Source organism: Aquarana catesbeiana, linkage group LG11, assembly GCF_042186555.1.
Source record: "Aquarana catesbeiana isolate 2022-GZ linkage group LG11, ASM4218655v1, whole genome shotgun sequence".
In the NCBI taxonomy this organism is placed as follows: Eukaryota; Metazoa; Chordata; class Amphibia; order Anura; family Ranidae; genus Aquarana; species Aquarana catesbeiana.
Window position 1 is genome coordinate 59,313,308 of NC_133334.1, and position 14,731 is coordinate 59,328,038.

General features: G+C 43.9%; 1 protein-coding gene across 2 annotated transcripts in view; it reads right to left on the reverse strand.

The window, feature by feature from the left end:
- Nucleotides 1–14,731, reverse strand: part of TCP11L1 (t-complex 11 like 1) — a 48,795-nt gene that overhangs the window by 29,255 nt on the left and 4,809 nt on the right. Inside the window, exons 2-5 of one of the 2 annotated variants that reach the window (XM_073604471.1) lie at nucleotides 13,376–13,456; nucleotides 7,063–7,214; nucleotides 5,336–5,468; nucleotides 4,141–4,261 (exon numbers count right to left, since the gene is read on the reverse strand). In XM_073604471.1, the coding sequence (XP_073460572.1) occupies nucleotides 4,141–4,261; nucleotides 5,336–5,468; nucleotides 7,063–7,210 (402 nt within the window). In that variant the 5' untranslated portion in view covers nucleotides 7,211–7,214; nucleotides 13,376–13,456. The remainder of the gene's footprint in view (nucleotides 1–4,140; nucleotides 4,262–5,335; nucleotides 5,469–7,062; nucleotides 7,215–13,375; nucleotides 13,457–14,731) is intronic. The other variant, XM_073604470.1, reaches the window with a different exon arrangement.

Genomic DNA, 14,731 nt, shown 5'->3' on the forward strand with positions numbered 1-14,731 from the left:
TCTAGAGGAACCAATTGCTTACAGAAACCCCCTAATTAGTAAATAGAGTCCACCGGTGTGTAATTTAATCTCAGCATTAGGGATGAGTCGAACACCCCCCTGTTCGGTTTGCAGCAGAACTCCCAAACAGGGGAAATGTTCTAACCCGAACAGTGAACCCCATTGAAGTCTATGGGAGCTGAACAGGAAAAAAAAAATCAAGAGTGCCCATTTTGAAGGCTTATATGCAAGTAATTGGCCATAAATGGGTATGGGGGTCTGGAAACTGCCTTGGGGATATGTATCATTAAAAAATAATAATAATAATAATAATAATAATAATAAATTAAAAACAATCGTTTTTTTCAGGAGCAGTGATTTTAATTATGCTTAAAGTGCAACAATAAATATTAAAAATATAGTGCCTGGGGGTCCCCTTAATGTGCCTGTAAAGTGGCACATCTGCAGCATGCATATAACATGCAGCAAAAACTACATTTCAAAAAAACAAAACACACCAGTCAAATCCTATTTAAAAGGATTCGCGGTTCCAATTGCCAGCATCTGGCTATTGAAAAAGTAAAAAAAAAAAGTTGGGGTCCCCCAAAAATCCATACCAGACACTTATCTGGGCATGCAGCCTGGCAGGTCAGAAAAAAAGGGGGAAGGGGACGAGCAAGCGCACCCCCCCCTCCTGAACCATACCAGGCCACATGCCCTCAACATGGGAGGGGTGGGTGCTTTGGGTTGGGGAGGGCTGTGCCCTCCCCCCCACCCCCAAGGCACCTTGTCCTCATGTTGATGGGGACAAGGGTCTCTTACTGACAACTCTGAGCTGTGGTTGTCGTGGTCTGCAGGTGGGAGGGTGCTGATCAGAATCTGGATCCAGATCCCATGCCCCCCCTGTAAAAGGGTATAGGATACATTGTACCCCTACCCATTCACCAAAAAAGGGTCAAAAAGCAATGAACACAAAAGACAGTTTTTGACAAATCCGCTGGACCCGAAAAAAAAAAAAAAAAAAAAAAAAGTTGTCCTTTATGGAAGAGTGGCAAAAAGTAAGCCAGTGTAGAAAGAAAGCCACAAGAGGTCACATTTGCAGTATGCAAGAAGCCATGTGGGGGACACAGCAAACATGTGGAAGAAGCTGCTCTGGTCAGATTAGACCAAAATTGATCTTTTTGACCTAAAAGTAAAACACTATGTGGGGCGGAAAACTAACACTGCACATCAACCTGAACACACCATCCCCACCGTGAAACATAGTAGTGGCAGCATAATGTTGTGGGGATGCTATTCTTCGGCAGGGACAGGGAAACTGGTCAGAGTTGATGGGAAAATGGATGGTGCCAAATACAGGGCAATCTTAGAGGAGAACCTGTTATGCCGCGTACACACGGTCGGACTTTTCGTCTACAAAAGTCCAACGGACGCCGGCGGACTAAAGCTGGCTGGTAATCCGATCGTGTGTGGGCTTCTCCGGACTTTCAGCAGACTTTTTCAGCCTCAAATCCGACGGACTTTAGATTTGAAACATGCTTCAAATCTTTACGTCGTAACTACGACGGACCCCGAAATCCGCTCGTCTGTGTGCTAGTCCGACGGACAAAAACCCATGCTAGGGCAGCTATTGGCTACTGGCTATGAACTTCCTTATTTTAGTCCGGTGTACGTCATCACGTACGAATCCGTCGGACTTTTGTGTGGTCGTGTGTAGGCAAGTCCGTTCGTTAGAAAGTCTGCTGCAAGTCCGCCGAAAGTCCGCCGGAAGTCTGTCGGACAGGCTGTCGGACTTTTGTAGACGAAAAGTCCGACCGTGTGTACGCGGCATTAGAGTATGCAAATGACTTGAGACTGCGGCAGAGGTTCACCAACGACCTCAAACATACAGCCAGAGCTACAACAGAATGGTTTAGATCAAAGCATATTCATGTGTTAGAATGGCCCAGTCAAAGTCCAGACCTAAATACAATTGAGAATCTGTGGCAAGACTTGAAAATTGCTGTTCACAGACGCTCTCCATCCAATCTGACAGAGCTTGAGCTATTTTGCAAAGAAGAATGGGCAAAAATGTCCCTCTCTAGATGTACAAAGCTGGTAGAGACATCCCCAAAAAGACTTGCAGCTGTAATTGCAGTGAAAGGTGGTTCTACAAAGTATTGACTAAGGGGGGCTGAATACAAATGCATGCCACACTTTTCACATATTTGTAAAAAAAAAAAAAAAAAAAAAAATTGAAAACCATTTTTATAATTTTCCTTCCACTTCACAATTATGTGCCACTTTGTGTTGGTCTATCACATAAAATACATTTACGTTTTTGGTTGTAACATGACAAAATGTCAAGGGGTGTGAATACTTTTTCAAGGCACTGTATACACATACAGTGGGGACGGAAAGTATTCAGACCCCCTTACATTTTTCACTCTTTGTTATATTGCAGCCATTTGCTAAAATCATTTAAGTTCATTTTTTTCCTCATTAATGTACACACAACACCCCATATTGACAGAAAAACACAGAATTGTTGACATTTTTGCAGATTTATTAAAAAAGAAAAACTGAAATATCGCATGGTCCTAAGTATTTAGACCCTTTGCTGTGACACTCATATTTAACTCAGGTGCTGTCCATTTCTTCTGATCATCCTTGAGATGATTCTACACCTCCATTTGAGTCCAGCTGTGTTTGATTATACTGATTGGACTTGATTAGGAAAGCCACTCACCTGTCTATATAAAAGACCTTACAGCTCACAGTGCATGTCAGAGCAAATGAGAATCATGAGGTCAAAGGAACTGCCTGAATAGCTCAGAGACAGAATTGTGGCAAGGCACAGATCTGGCCAAGGTTACAAAAACATTTCTGCTGCACTTAAGGTTCCTAAGAGCACAGTGGCCTCCATAATCCTTAAATGGAAGTTGTTTGGGATGACCAGAACCCTTCCTAGAGCTGGCCGTCTGGCCAAACTAAGCTATCGGGGGAGAAGAGCCTTGGTGAGAGAGGTAAAGAAGAACCCAAAGATCACTGTGGCTGAGCTCCAGAGATGCTGTCGGGAGATGGGAGAAAGTTGTAGAAAGTCAACCATCACTGCAGCCCTCCACCAGTCGGGGCTTTATGGCAGAGTGGCCCGACGGAAGCCTCTCCTCAGAGCAAGACACATGAAATCCCGCATAAAATTTGCTAAAAAATACCCGAAGGACTCCAAGATGGTGAGAAATAAGATTCTCTGGTCTGATGAGACCAAGATAGAACTTTTTGGCCTTAATTCTAAGCAGTATGGGTGGAGAAAACCAGGCACTGCTCATCACCTGTCCAATACAGTCCCAACAGTGAAGCATGGTGGTGGCAGCATTATGCTGTGGGGGTGTTTTTCAGCTGCAGGGACAGGACGACTGGTTGCAATTGAGGGAAAGATGAATGCGGCCAAGTACAGGGATATCCTGGACAAAAACCTTCTCCAGAGTGCTCAGGACCTCAGACTGTTACCTTCCAACAAGACAATGACCCTAAGCACACAGCTAAAATAACGAAGGAGTGGCTTCACAACAACTCCGTGACTGTTCTTGAATGGCCCAGCCAGAGCCCTGACTTAAACCCAATTGAGCATCTCTGGAGAGACCTAAAAATGGCTGTCCACCAACGTTTACCATCCAACCCGACAGAACTGGAGAGGATCTGCAAGGAGGAATGGCAGAGGATCCCCAAATCCAGGTGTGAAAAACTTGTTGCATCTTTCCCAAAAAGACTCATGGCTGTATTAGATCAAAAGGGGGCTTCTACTAAATACTGAGCAAAGGGTCTGAATACTTAGGACCATGTGATATTTCAGTTTTTCTTTTTTAATAAATCTGCAAAAATGTCAACAATTCTGAGTTTTTCTGTCAATATGGGGTGCTGTGTGTACATTAATGAGGAAAAAAATGAACTTAAATGATTTTAGCAAATGGCTGCAATATAACAGAGAGTGAAAAATTTAAGGGGGTCTGAATACTTTCTGTCCCCATTGTATATGCACACACATTCACCTCTATAGCTAAATATTTGTATAAACACTTCTAATAAATTTTTATGTTGTTTCCATGTCAAGGTAAATTTGAATTTTCTTCTCTTGTACAGGTCATTGAAAAAGATACAGGTCAGTTTGAAAACAGCTATTACCTCTTTAATTTCTCCCATTAATATTATTGCATGGTCATACACAGGAGGGTCTTCATTGAACTGAGCCTCTAAGCAATCCCAGAATGCTTTGTGCACAATGTCCCGAACTGTTCTTTCCAGGCTGTAAGAAGTTGCGCAGGGGAAAAAACAAAACAAATTAAAGGATAAGTCCACTAAAATGGATCTCTCAATCATGGATGGCCTCTGGTTGAATCATTTGGTGACACCAATAAAGCGATCCCTGTTCTGCTCCCTACTGCAGCCATTATGCATGCTGATCCTGTATTACCTGTTATATAAAATATATGACCTTTGTTTCTGCTCTGAAGGCCAAAAAAGAGGCATAAGGAGCCACTGGGTCAGGTAACCCAAGCCTAGCAGTAGACTGAAATAGAGAGGACATTTTTTAAAGGAGAAGTGTGGGAATAAAAAAAACAAAAAAAAAAAAAACACATCTATACTCACCTATATGGCTGCAGCGTTAATCTGCTGCTGCAAATGTCCTGTGCCAGTTCTAATTTTGAGAACTGAGCGATCAGGTGATCACTGATTACTCAGTTCTTGGTCTTCACTAAGCAGAGAGCAATGACTGTCAGTCACTCTCTACTCTGCTCCTCCACCACTCACTGGAATGCAAAATGGCATCTGTAGCAATAATACATACTGGAGATTTTTTATATAAAAAAGGTATCCGTTTAGGTAAATGGTATAGTATACTAGTGTGTTGCAATGTTACTATAATGTAAAGGATACCTTTCTTGAAAGAAACACATGGTCTGCCACAGCTGAAGCCTGAAAAATGCTAGCTGCCTGGCCTTTTCTGGTTAAAATGATTTCTAAATTACAAACCCAAACAAGCATGCAGCAAGTGAATGAAGCAAAAGTTAAAACTTAAGATTGGCATCCTTGTTCTCTGTCGGTGATCAAGAACATATGTAAGACTCAAGGATACTGTCTGTCAACTAGCATTTTCAGAAGGTCAATAAGGACAGATTGTGCAATTGCCTAGTAATAGGATTCCTATAAAGAGGAATGTATAATTTACAGCGTATGCATTCACTTACATTTGCACTGCCATATGTAGGTGGCAACAGGTATCACAAGTTGTCCATTCAGATACAGTCCTACTATGGGACATTTGTTTTAAGCTTACCACTTAGCACTTTAACCATTGCCTAGCTTATCCAAATCTTACCTTCCTTGAGGAAGCTTCGTAGCTTTGATCTGAAAGCCTCCATTCACCACAATCTCATGAGCCAAGGCTAGGTTAGAGACACCCTTGGCTGCATCCATGAGCTCCTCCACTGACACAAAACGAGGGGGGCTAGCTGCAACATACAAGAAAGTCAATACAATATATAGTAATCAGCGGTTTGCCACAGGAAGGTGAATTTCCTAATGACTGCTACAGGCCTTGATCCATCTGCCCATCTTCTGCTGTACTGTTAGGCTACCTACTACGATTTTGTTTCTGCTTGGCAGGAAAACGTGAATATGGGGCATGCATTATGAAAGACTTGTACTCGATTATCCATTTAAAAAGGCAATGATCAGCAAATGGCTGGGCAGGAACTCAATCATGTTGAAGAATGAACATTCGGAATGTCTGAGGTCTATAGCTTGGTTACACAGAGAAATATGGAGCTCTGTATACACCAGGGGTGAGATGCTGAGTGTTTTTAAGTGCATGCAACTGTAGCAAGGAAGCATCTGAGAGTAAATTATGAAACATTTATACACAGGGACTAGATGGAGACTAGATAGATCTATAGCTTTGAAGACGTTCCAGCTGCTGCTGAAGAACTGACAAATGACACCAGCAGACATGACAGGTACAAATAACACATTAAAGCAGCATTAGACTCAAAACCAAAAATGTAATATGTTGCAGCTTACCAGTCATTAGATGCAGTGGCTGCATTTGTTTTCCTATTTTGGCTTTCCCCCCCCCCCTCAGCTTTCACCCGCTGATCTGGCCAATGACACACATCCTAAAGTGCCCCCCCCCCGCTCTGGAGGAAGGAGCACAGTGGCATTTTTGGGCAGCTGCATTGTTAATCTGGAGGAATGGGAGTGATAGACATATTAGAACAGGGTTTCTCAACCACGGTTCCTTCAGAGGTTGCACTAGGGGTTCCCTGAGCAATGAGCAATTTTTGCCTCTACCTACTGACACCAATGTCAGCTATCTGTAAGGGGGTAATTCTTCCCAAGGACGACAAATGTAAGGAGCATTCTTCCCACTGACCATCACACTAATGTATCATGAGCTGTAGATACAGTAACTTTTGGCAGGGGTTCTCTGAGACCGAAAAACTATTTCAAGGTTTCCTCTGTGTTGAAAATTTTGAGAAAGGCTGCACTAAAAGATTTAGATACATGGAGAAACCAAACTCCAGCTGACACTTTATAAGCAGTTACAACAGTTTTTTTTCCCCCTTTTGGGATAAAGGTTTTACATAAAGCAATAAAAGCTGATTGTAAGCACCTTGTCAGTGGCATATGGTTTATCTCAGCCCTGTAACTAACATCTGCAGGAGAGCTTGTTCTTTTGAAAAAAAAATCATCATACTTAGTGGCCAGATCAACAGACTTACTGGTGAAAATAAAAGCAAGAATACCGTAAAAAAAATAATGCAGCGATCGCATCTAAGTATTAGCAAGCTGCAATATAATAAAATGTTTGTTTTGGGTATCTCTGTTAAAAAAAAAAAAAAAAAAAAGGGGGGGGGGGAATAGATAAGTCAAGATCATAATTCCTCTGCTGCTAACCCTACACTGCACAGCTGCTGCAAGCAATCAGTATATATATATTTTTTTTAAGTATCTGCCTTGTATAGACTGCCCTACATTACAGTATTGACAGCAGCTGTTCCTTGTCTCACAAGTCCACTTTAACAGAAATTATGCAGTAGATCTCACCATGGGCAGGGCTTCCTCGGTGTGGGCTGGGGGTACTTTGTCGAATTCGAGTCCGGACAAATTCCTCTGAGTTGTCCCCACGGCTTGTCCTGCTGGCTTCATTAGATGGTCCTTCCCCAGACTGTGACTTCCCTGGTTCCAGCGGCATTGTCCTATTAATATTAGGAAAGTACCAATTAGCTTTTTGTACCTGAATGCATGGAACCCCAGGAGAAGGAACACAACAGATATGTATTATTACTACACCATCCTAAGTCACCACCAGAAGAAATGGCTAGAATCAGGGCAGGTTTTTTTATCAGGTATATTGCCTATAGACAGCAGAGGCAGCTTCTTTCTGTAAAAGTATCAGCCATTAATTTATTTCCTGTCATCAGTAGAAATAAAGTCATCTTACATCTTAATCAAACTCCATGCAAACCATTAAAGACTGTATACACATTTGCTAATTTACCTGTCATAGGATGGGTATATCTGGTCATCCAGTCCTGCGATTAACTTACATTGTACAGCAGTGGTGGCCCAAAATGTTTGGGGGGGGGGGGGGGCAAACAAACATCTAATGCAGCCACTGTGCCCGTCAAATGCAGCCAATCTGACCCTGCCCACTCGCTGACTGCCAGGCACTTACCCCATCTTGGTGGGGGATCAGGCAGCCGGTGACAGTGGCGAGCTGTGGGATGAGCAGCGGGTCAAACGATGGCTCCTGTGTCCTCCATTTGTCTCTTCTTCTTCCTGCTAGGCGTCCATTCGGAGCTCCTGTGCCTTCGGCCAATTAGGTGATGGGTATTAGACCTGCGCCTCCCGATTGGCGGAGAGGTGGTTCAGTGTTAGCAAAGCGAAAATCCATTTTCTTTTCTAACACACCGGGGTGGGCTCCGCGCGCAATGCTCTGCACTCCGAGTCCACCTTTTTTGAAGCCTATTAGAGCCTATGACTCTAATCAGGTGCTTAAAAAAAAATACCCCTGACGCTGTAATTCAGGCGCCCGGCATCCAAAAAGGGGCCGGACACCTGAATAGGGGGTGGCTACAGCGGCCATGAATCTGAATCATGAATCTGTGTTCTACACAGAGGGGGTGGCTTGACAGAGGGGGCGGCTTGACAGAGGGGGCGGCTTGACAGAGGGGGCGGCTTGACAGAGGGGGCGGCGCCCGGGTGCACCTAATGGACAGGCCACCACTGTTGTACAGTCGCTGTAAAGCCAGGCTGGTGACCTGACTTTTCTCTGCTTCTGTTTAGCAACAGTGCTAGGTCACCTCTCTGCCTTCATCCTGCGATTAGGCAGTAAAGGAGCAGCAGCAGTTCACTCATCTGCTCATAGAGCTCTCTCCTCCTACCAGCATGTTCCCGGTCTTCACATACTGTATGTAGGCAGCATATCTGATTGGCATCTAGTGCATCTTCTTCAACTCCTAGTCTCAGTGCTGTGAACAGGATTAGATCATGTTGATTTCAGGTACATATATTAGCTTTTTAAATTGATTTGATTGTTTCTAATTAGGATATACCCGTCCCTCTTTTGAGGGCTTGTTTTGCTATAAATATCAGTTTTTAAATCAAATGTGTGCTTTGATGAAGGCTCCATAGCCGAAACGCGTCAACATATAACCTGTAACAAATAAAGTACGGTAATTTAAGAGCATCCAAGTTGCCAGCCTTCCTTATTTAAAAAACATACACTAGCTGCATGTAAAATTCGATTTTATTTAGAATGACTACAGAACTGAATTTTACTTAAAATTCATGCATAATAAATTGGCGAATTTATTTATTTGCCTAGATTTCAGCTTTACTTATTGAAAATACTCAGGAGAGGTCGAGTAAAAGGAAATGTTCTGTGCAGAAGAGTTATGTTTTGGGCCCTAAAGACTGTGGGGTTGAGTTACTAAAGGCAAACTGTGCACTTTACAAAGTTGCTCTCTGCAAGTGCAGTTGCTCCAGAGCTTAGTAAATGAGCAGAAGCTCTGCTGACTTCCATCATCCAATCATGTGCATGAAAAAATGCTGTTTTTTTTTTATTTTCCTTGCAGGTGATTGGATACTCTTTGCAAAGTGAAGCCTTACCTCATTTACTAAGCTCTGGAGCAACTGTACTTGCAGAGGGCAACATCACTTTGCAAAGTGCACAGTCTATTTGCCTTTAGTAAATCATCTCCTGTGTGCCTACAGGCTCCGGTGATGGACATCCAGGCCTGGCTACAAGTGCAGCAATCATAATCCAGAAATAATCTTTTTTTTGCCCGTTTGCTTCTTTTCCAGCCTCCAAGAAAGTCAAGTACGTATACAATTTCAAAGAGAAGACATAAAAGTTGTCAGCTGACACATCAGCCCTGGCAGACCTTCAGTCATTTTTTCAACTTTCCATTCTATTAAATCTTCTGCCCTTGTTGTTTTAACTTTGGATAGTAAAACGTTCTTTTTCTGCCAGTAAATACCTTATACAGCCCGCTTCCTGTGTCTTGTCTGGTAAAAAGCCTAGGACTATGACATCATACACAGCTCTCTCTCACTCTTGTGAGAGTTTGCCAGGAAGGAAGGGGGGATGAGTCATAAGAGGGCTAATCAGAGCTGCAGGTGTGCCTCTGTGTAAATCTCAGCCAGACTTAGTGGAGGGAGATTTCTGCAGCATATTTGGCAAGTACAGAATCTCAGTATATATAAAATAATATGCAAAGTGGTTGGAGGGAAACTTCAGAATGGCAAAGATGTTTTTATTACAAATTATGTGAGCAGACTGCAGTTCCTCTTTAATGACCCAGCCTTGGCCTGCCAGATTCATACGGTAATAATCGCCTTGAGGCAATTCAGTTTGCATTTGCAGCGCTATACAAATCATTAATTCATAACTAGAGACACAAATCCCACTACTCCGTGCATTTCAAAAACTTTGACAGCTTAGGATCACCAAGAAAGGAGATTCCTTTTTGACTTTCCATCCTCACTGTGACACACACTGGATGGGCTCATGCACACTCCAGCTCAAAAAAAAAAACAAAAAAAAAAAAAACCTGCTTTTAACAGGCGTTTGAGCTTTTATTTCTGCCTATTAAAGCTAGAAGAAGCTTTGATCATTTGATGATCAGTGTGGCGATAGCGAATATTCATTTGCTATTGTCATACAACTGGGTGGGCTCGAAGTGCAGTGCTCTGCGCCCCGAGCCCACCCTTTTTTGAAGCCTATTAGAGCCACTGGCTCTAATCACACGCTTTAAAAAAAAAAGAAAGAAAACAACAACACCCCCCATTGGAATCCATGTTTCGGTATCTTGTATGTAGATCGGGGGCCAGACGCATAGATGGAGGGGGGGGGTGGCGCCCCTGCACCCCTAATGGACGGGCTTCCGTTGTCTAAAACACACTCTGGCACATGAACTGGCTAATTCTTACAATGTACAAAACTATTATACGTTCTCTACTATATGTTCCCTTTCAACAACAACCAACTTTTCAAAATAACTAATGAAAGATGCTAAACCTTACCTAAAAAAAGAAAAAAAAAAAAAAAAAGCGGGGTCCCTGTGACAGTAAATTTACATTTTCAACAATGGGACATATTTTTGGCTTGTTAGTGCCTTGTCATGTCTCCAGACTTCTGTATGGAACTCTAAATTATTACTAATGTCTACAAAACACAGCAGAATAGGATTACCTCCCCATAACGCTGGGGTCACATCAGGCTCCAGACAGTCTGAAATGGCCAGAGTCTTGCTTTCTTGTTTCAACAGCAGAAAACAGCATTGATGGGTTTATAATGTAGTGTTCATGATATATGTGAAAGGACTGATGAGATACCTGTGTTCTAAAACATATTCCCATAATGGAACCTCAGTCTTCATTTGCTGGTCTAATGTAAAATCTACATGAAAATAGCACATCTGTCATACATATTTTATCTTAGATGTGTCCGTTCAGAAGAGATTTACAAACTCAATACAATACAGATAACTGTGCCAAATGACAAACTACATTTTAATGGTTCACTTTAAAAAGGAAATTGTATTGCTACTTTATATGATTTGGCAGGGTGAGACAGTATAGGGGTAGATGAGGCAGTATGGGGGGTGGGGGGTAGTATTGGGGGGCAGATGAGGCAGTATGGGTGGTAGATGATGCAGTATGGGTAGGGGGGGTAGTATGGTGGGGTAGGTGAGGCAGCATGGGGGGGTAGGTGAGGCAATATCGGGGGGGGGGGGGGTGTAAGGCAGTATGGGGGGGTGGGTGAGGCAGTATGGGGGGGGGGTGTAAGGCAGGGTGAGACCCTATGGGGGATGGATGAGGCAATATGGCAGTGTGAGACAGGATGGGGGGGGTAGAGATTAGGCAGTATGGGGATGTAGGTGAGGCAATATCGGGGGGGGAGGGGTGTAAGGCAGTATGGCAGGGTGAGACAGTATAGGGGATAGATGAGGCAGTATGGGGGGAGGGGGTAGGTGAGGCAGTGTGGGGGGGGGGGGGTGAGTGAGGTAGTATGGGGGTTAGGTGAGGCAGTATGGCGGGGTCGGTGAGGCAGTATGACATTTTTACAGGTACCAGCAGGATATTCAGCTCACCTGAGTACCTCAGTGCCGCTGGCAGCCTGGAACATCTGTGCAGAGCCCACCCTGTGTCCCTGTTTCCTGCCTGTGGTGAAGTCACTCCCTGGCCGGGTAGGTCTGATGGAGGAAGTTCTGTCCTTGCCCTCCTCCTTCTCCAAATGTCAAGGCCTGGGGACGGGGACAAGCACATAACTGGTTGCTAGGCCTGCTAATGTCCTAGCAACCAAGTATGTGCTTGCCTCGGCCCCAGGCCCCGACTTTTAAAAAAGGAGGAGGGGGAAGTCTGGGGACCACACCGCCGCTACCACTCAGCCTATATTCTCTGAGAGATCTGATTGCTGAGGCTGAGTGGCTTCAAGAGGTAGCAGGGATTAACTGGGCATTTGGAAAGGGTGCTCGGGGGGGGGTGAATTCAGACCAGCCCCCCCCCCCCCCCCATCTACGTCCCTGTGGCGGAGAGCATGAAAACCAGCGGCCGTGGCTGCGCCTTAGTTCGCCTAGCAGTAGAGCCGGCCCTGAAGATGATCATTATGCATGAATGGCCCATGAACTGAAAACAGCTAAGGGCCCATTGTTCAATGAATTTAGCTTTGACACAGCGAGGCTGATTAAATAATGGAGTAAAGAATGCTCACACAATTAATTGAGTGAATATTAATTTAAATTATTCAATCATGTGCAGATAAAATCATTTGACTATTACTACTGACCCCTGCTTTCTGCGTTACTTACCAGTGACCTCTGTGTTACTTGCTACTGACTCCTGCATTCTGAGTTACTTACTACTGACTCCTGCACTCTGCATTTTTTACTACTGACTTCCGCTACCTGCAAGACTTACTACTACTGCCCATGCAATCTGTGTACAGTAACTTCCTACTAACCTCTTTTCTCTGCATTAGTTACTACTGACCCCTGCACTGTGCTGTACTTACTTTGACCTCTACACTGTGTGGATTAGTTACCCCTGACCTTTGCACTCTGTGCATTTTGCACTCTTGGCCTACAGCAAAGTAGGTTCGAGTTTTATTTAACCACACCGCCTTAAGACCTCTGAAGGTATGCTGTGGTATCTGGCACAGAGCAGTCAAGTAGCAGATCCTTTAAGTCCTGTAAGGTACGAGGTAGGGCCTCCATGGATTGGACTTGTTTTTCCAGCACATCCCACAGATGCTAAATCAGATTCAGTCCAGGGAAATTTGGAGGCTAAGCCAACACCTCAAACTTGTTGTTGTGTTCCTTAAACCATTCTTGAATTTGTAAGACCAGGTCACCTTCTTCCATTTGCTCCATGGTCCAGTTCGGATGCTCAGGTGCCCATTGTAGGTACTTTTGGCTGTGGACATGGGTCAGCATGGGCACCCTGACCGGTCTACATAGCCCCATACAACAAACTGCAATGCACTGTGTGTTCTGACATCTTTCTATCAGAACCAGCATTAACTTTTTCAGCAATTTGAGCTTTTATTAGATCAGATTACACCAGCCAGCCTTCGCTCCCCAGGTGCATCAATGACCCTGTCAATGGTTTTGCTTCTTTAAACCACTTTTGGTAGGTCCTTACCACTGCATGCCAGCAACATGCCACAAGAACTGCAGCTTTAGAGTTACTCTGACCTAGTCGTCTAGCCATGACAATTTAGCCCTTGTCAAAGATGCTCAAATCCTAACACTAGCCTATTTTTTCTTCACGGAGAACATGTTCACACTGCCTAATCAATCCCATACAGTTTCAGATGCCATTGTAACAAGATAATTGATGTTATCTACTTTACCTGTCAGTTATATTGTTATGGCTGATCGATGTATAGTATACAGCACTGTGTTCTGGCAGTGGTCCGTGGACTTCCTGTATTCTGTCAGAACAAAATTGAGTGTTTTTTTTTTTTAACCATTCACAAAAACCTTTTCTTTTTTTTTTTTTTTAAATACAAGGCTTCCTCTTATTGGCTCAAGTGTACTATAGATCATAAAGTCATCCATCCACCTCTATACCTCAGCCAATCAGAGGAAGCTTTGTATTCATTGATAACAATACAAGGCTTTCTGTGAATGGCTGTTCAGGCAGCACAAAAGAATTCTGCCGCACCAATGCCAGAACACAGCACTGTATACTGTACTTGGCGGATGCTACATACAGGTAAAGTGATTGTAAAGCCTAAAACATTTTTTACTTTAACGCATTCCTTGCATTAAGGCAAAAAATGTTTAGGCGTCAGCATCGCCCCCTCAGCCCCCCTATACTTACCTGAGCCCTCATTTGATCCAGCACTGTGCATGTCTGCAGATGTTTTCTCCTCTCACTTCCAGGTCTCACTGGCTTTGCTGGGGCATTGAGAGCCATTGGCTCCCAGTGCTGTCATTTAAAGCCAGTGATGAGGGAGCGGGGGGTTGGGCCGAGTCCCGCTGTCTGTGTCAATGGATGCAGCAGCGGGGCTCCGGTACAAACATGCACGAGTGCCCCCCATGGGAAGCGGCTTCCCATGGGGACACTGGCCAGAGAGAAGGGTCTCGGAGCGCCAGCGAGGGAAGCAAATAGAGGAGGTTTGCAGCAATTCCATTGCACAGACCAGGCAAGTATAGATATCTTTGTTTTTTGTTTTTTTTTTTAAATTTACCTTTACAATCACTTTATTACATCTCTGACGGAGGCTACAGCAAATAGTACAGAAAATAGTTTGTATGGGACAGCTTTATCTAAGCAAACAAGTTAATTGCCGGTTCACACTTGTGTGATGCGGGAACCCTGCAAATCCACTGCGAGGTTCCTGCATCGCACCCGACTCACACAGCGGTTCACACTGCCATATGTGAACTGCTGGGAGTGTCAATACAATGTTAATGACACCCCCATTTCAGCTCGCGTATCGCACTGTGAACTGACAGTTTGGACATGAATTGGATCGCATGGGTGTGAACACCCCTGCGATCCGATTCTGGTGCAGACCAAAAAAAGGGTCCTGTGAGAGTTTGGTCCGAATGCGATATCAGTCATACTATCTGTATGGCTGAAATCGCATCGCATGGACATTGTATGTGATTTGCACTGCAAAAGTGTGCACTTAAAATTGAAAGTAAACCTGAAGTTAGGCTTTAAAGGCTATCAGCACACAAACATACACATATATGTA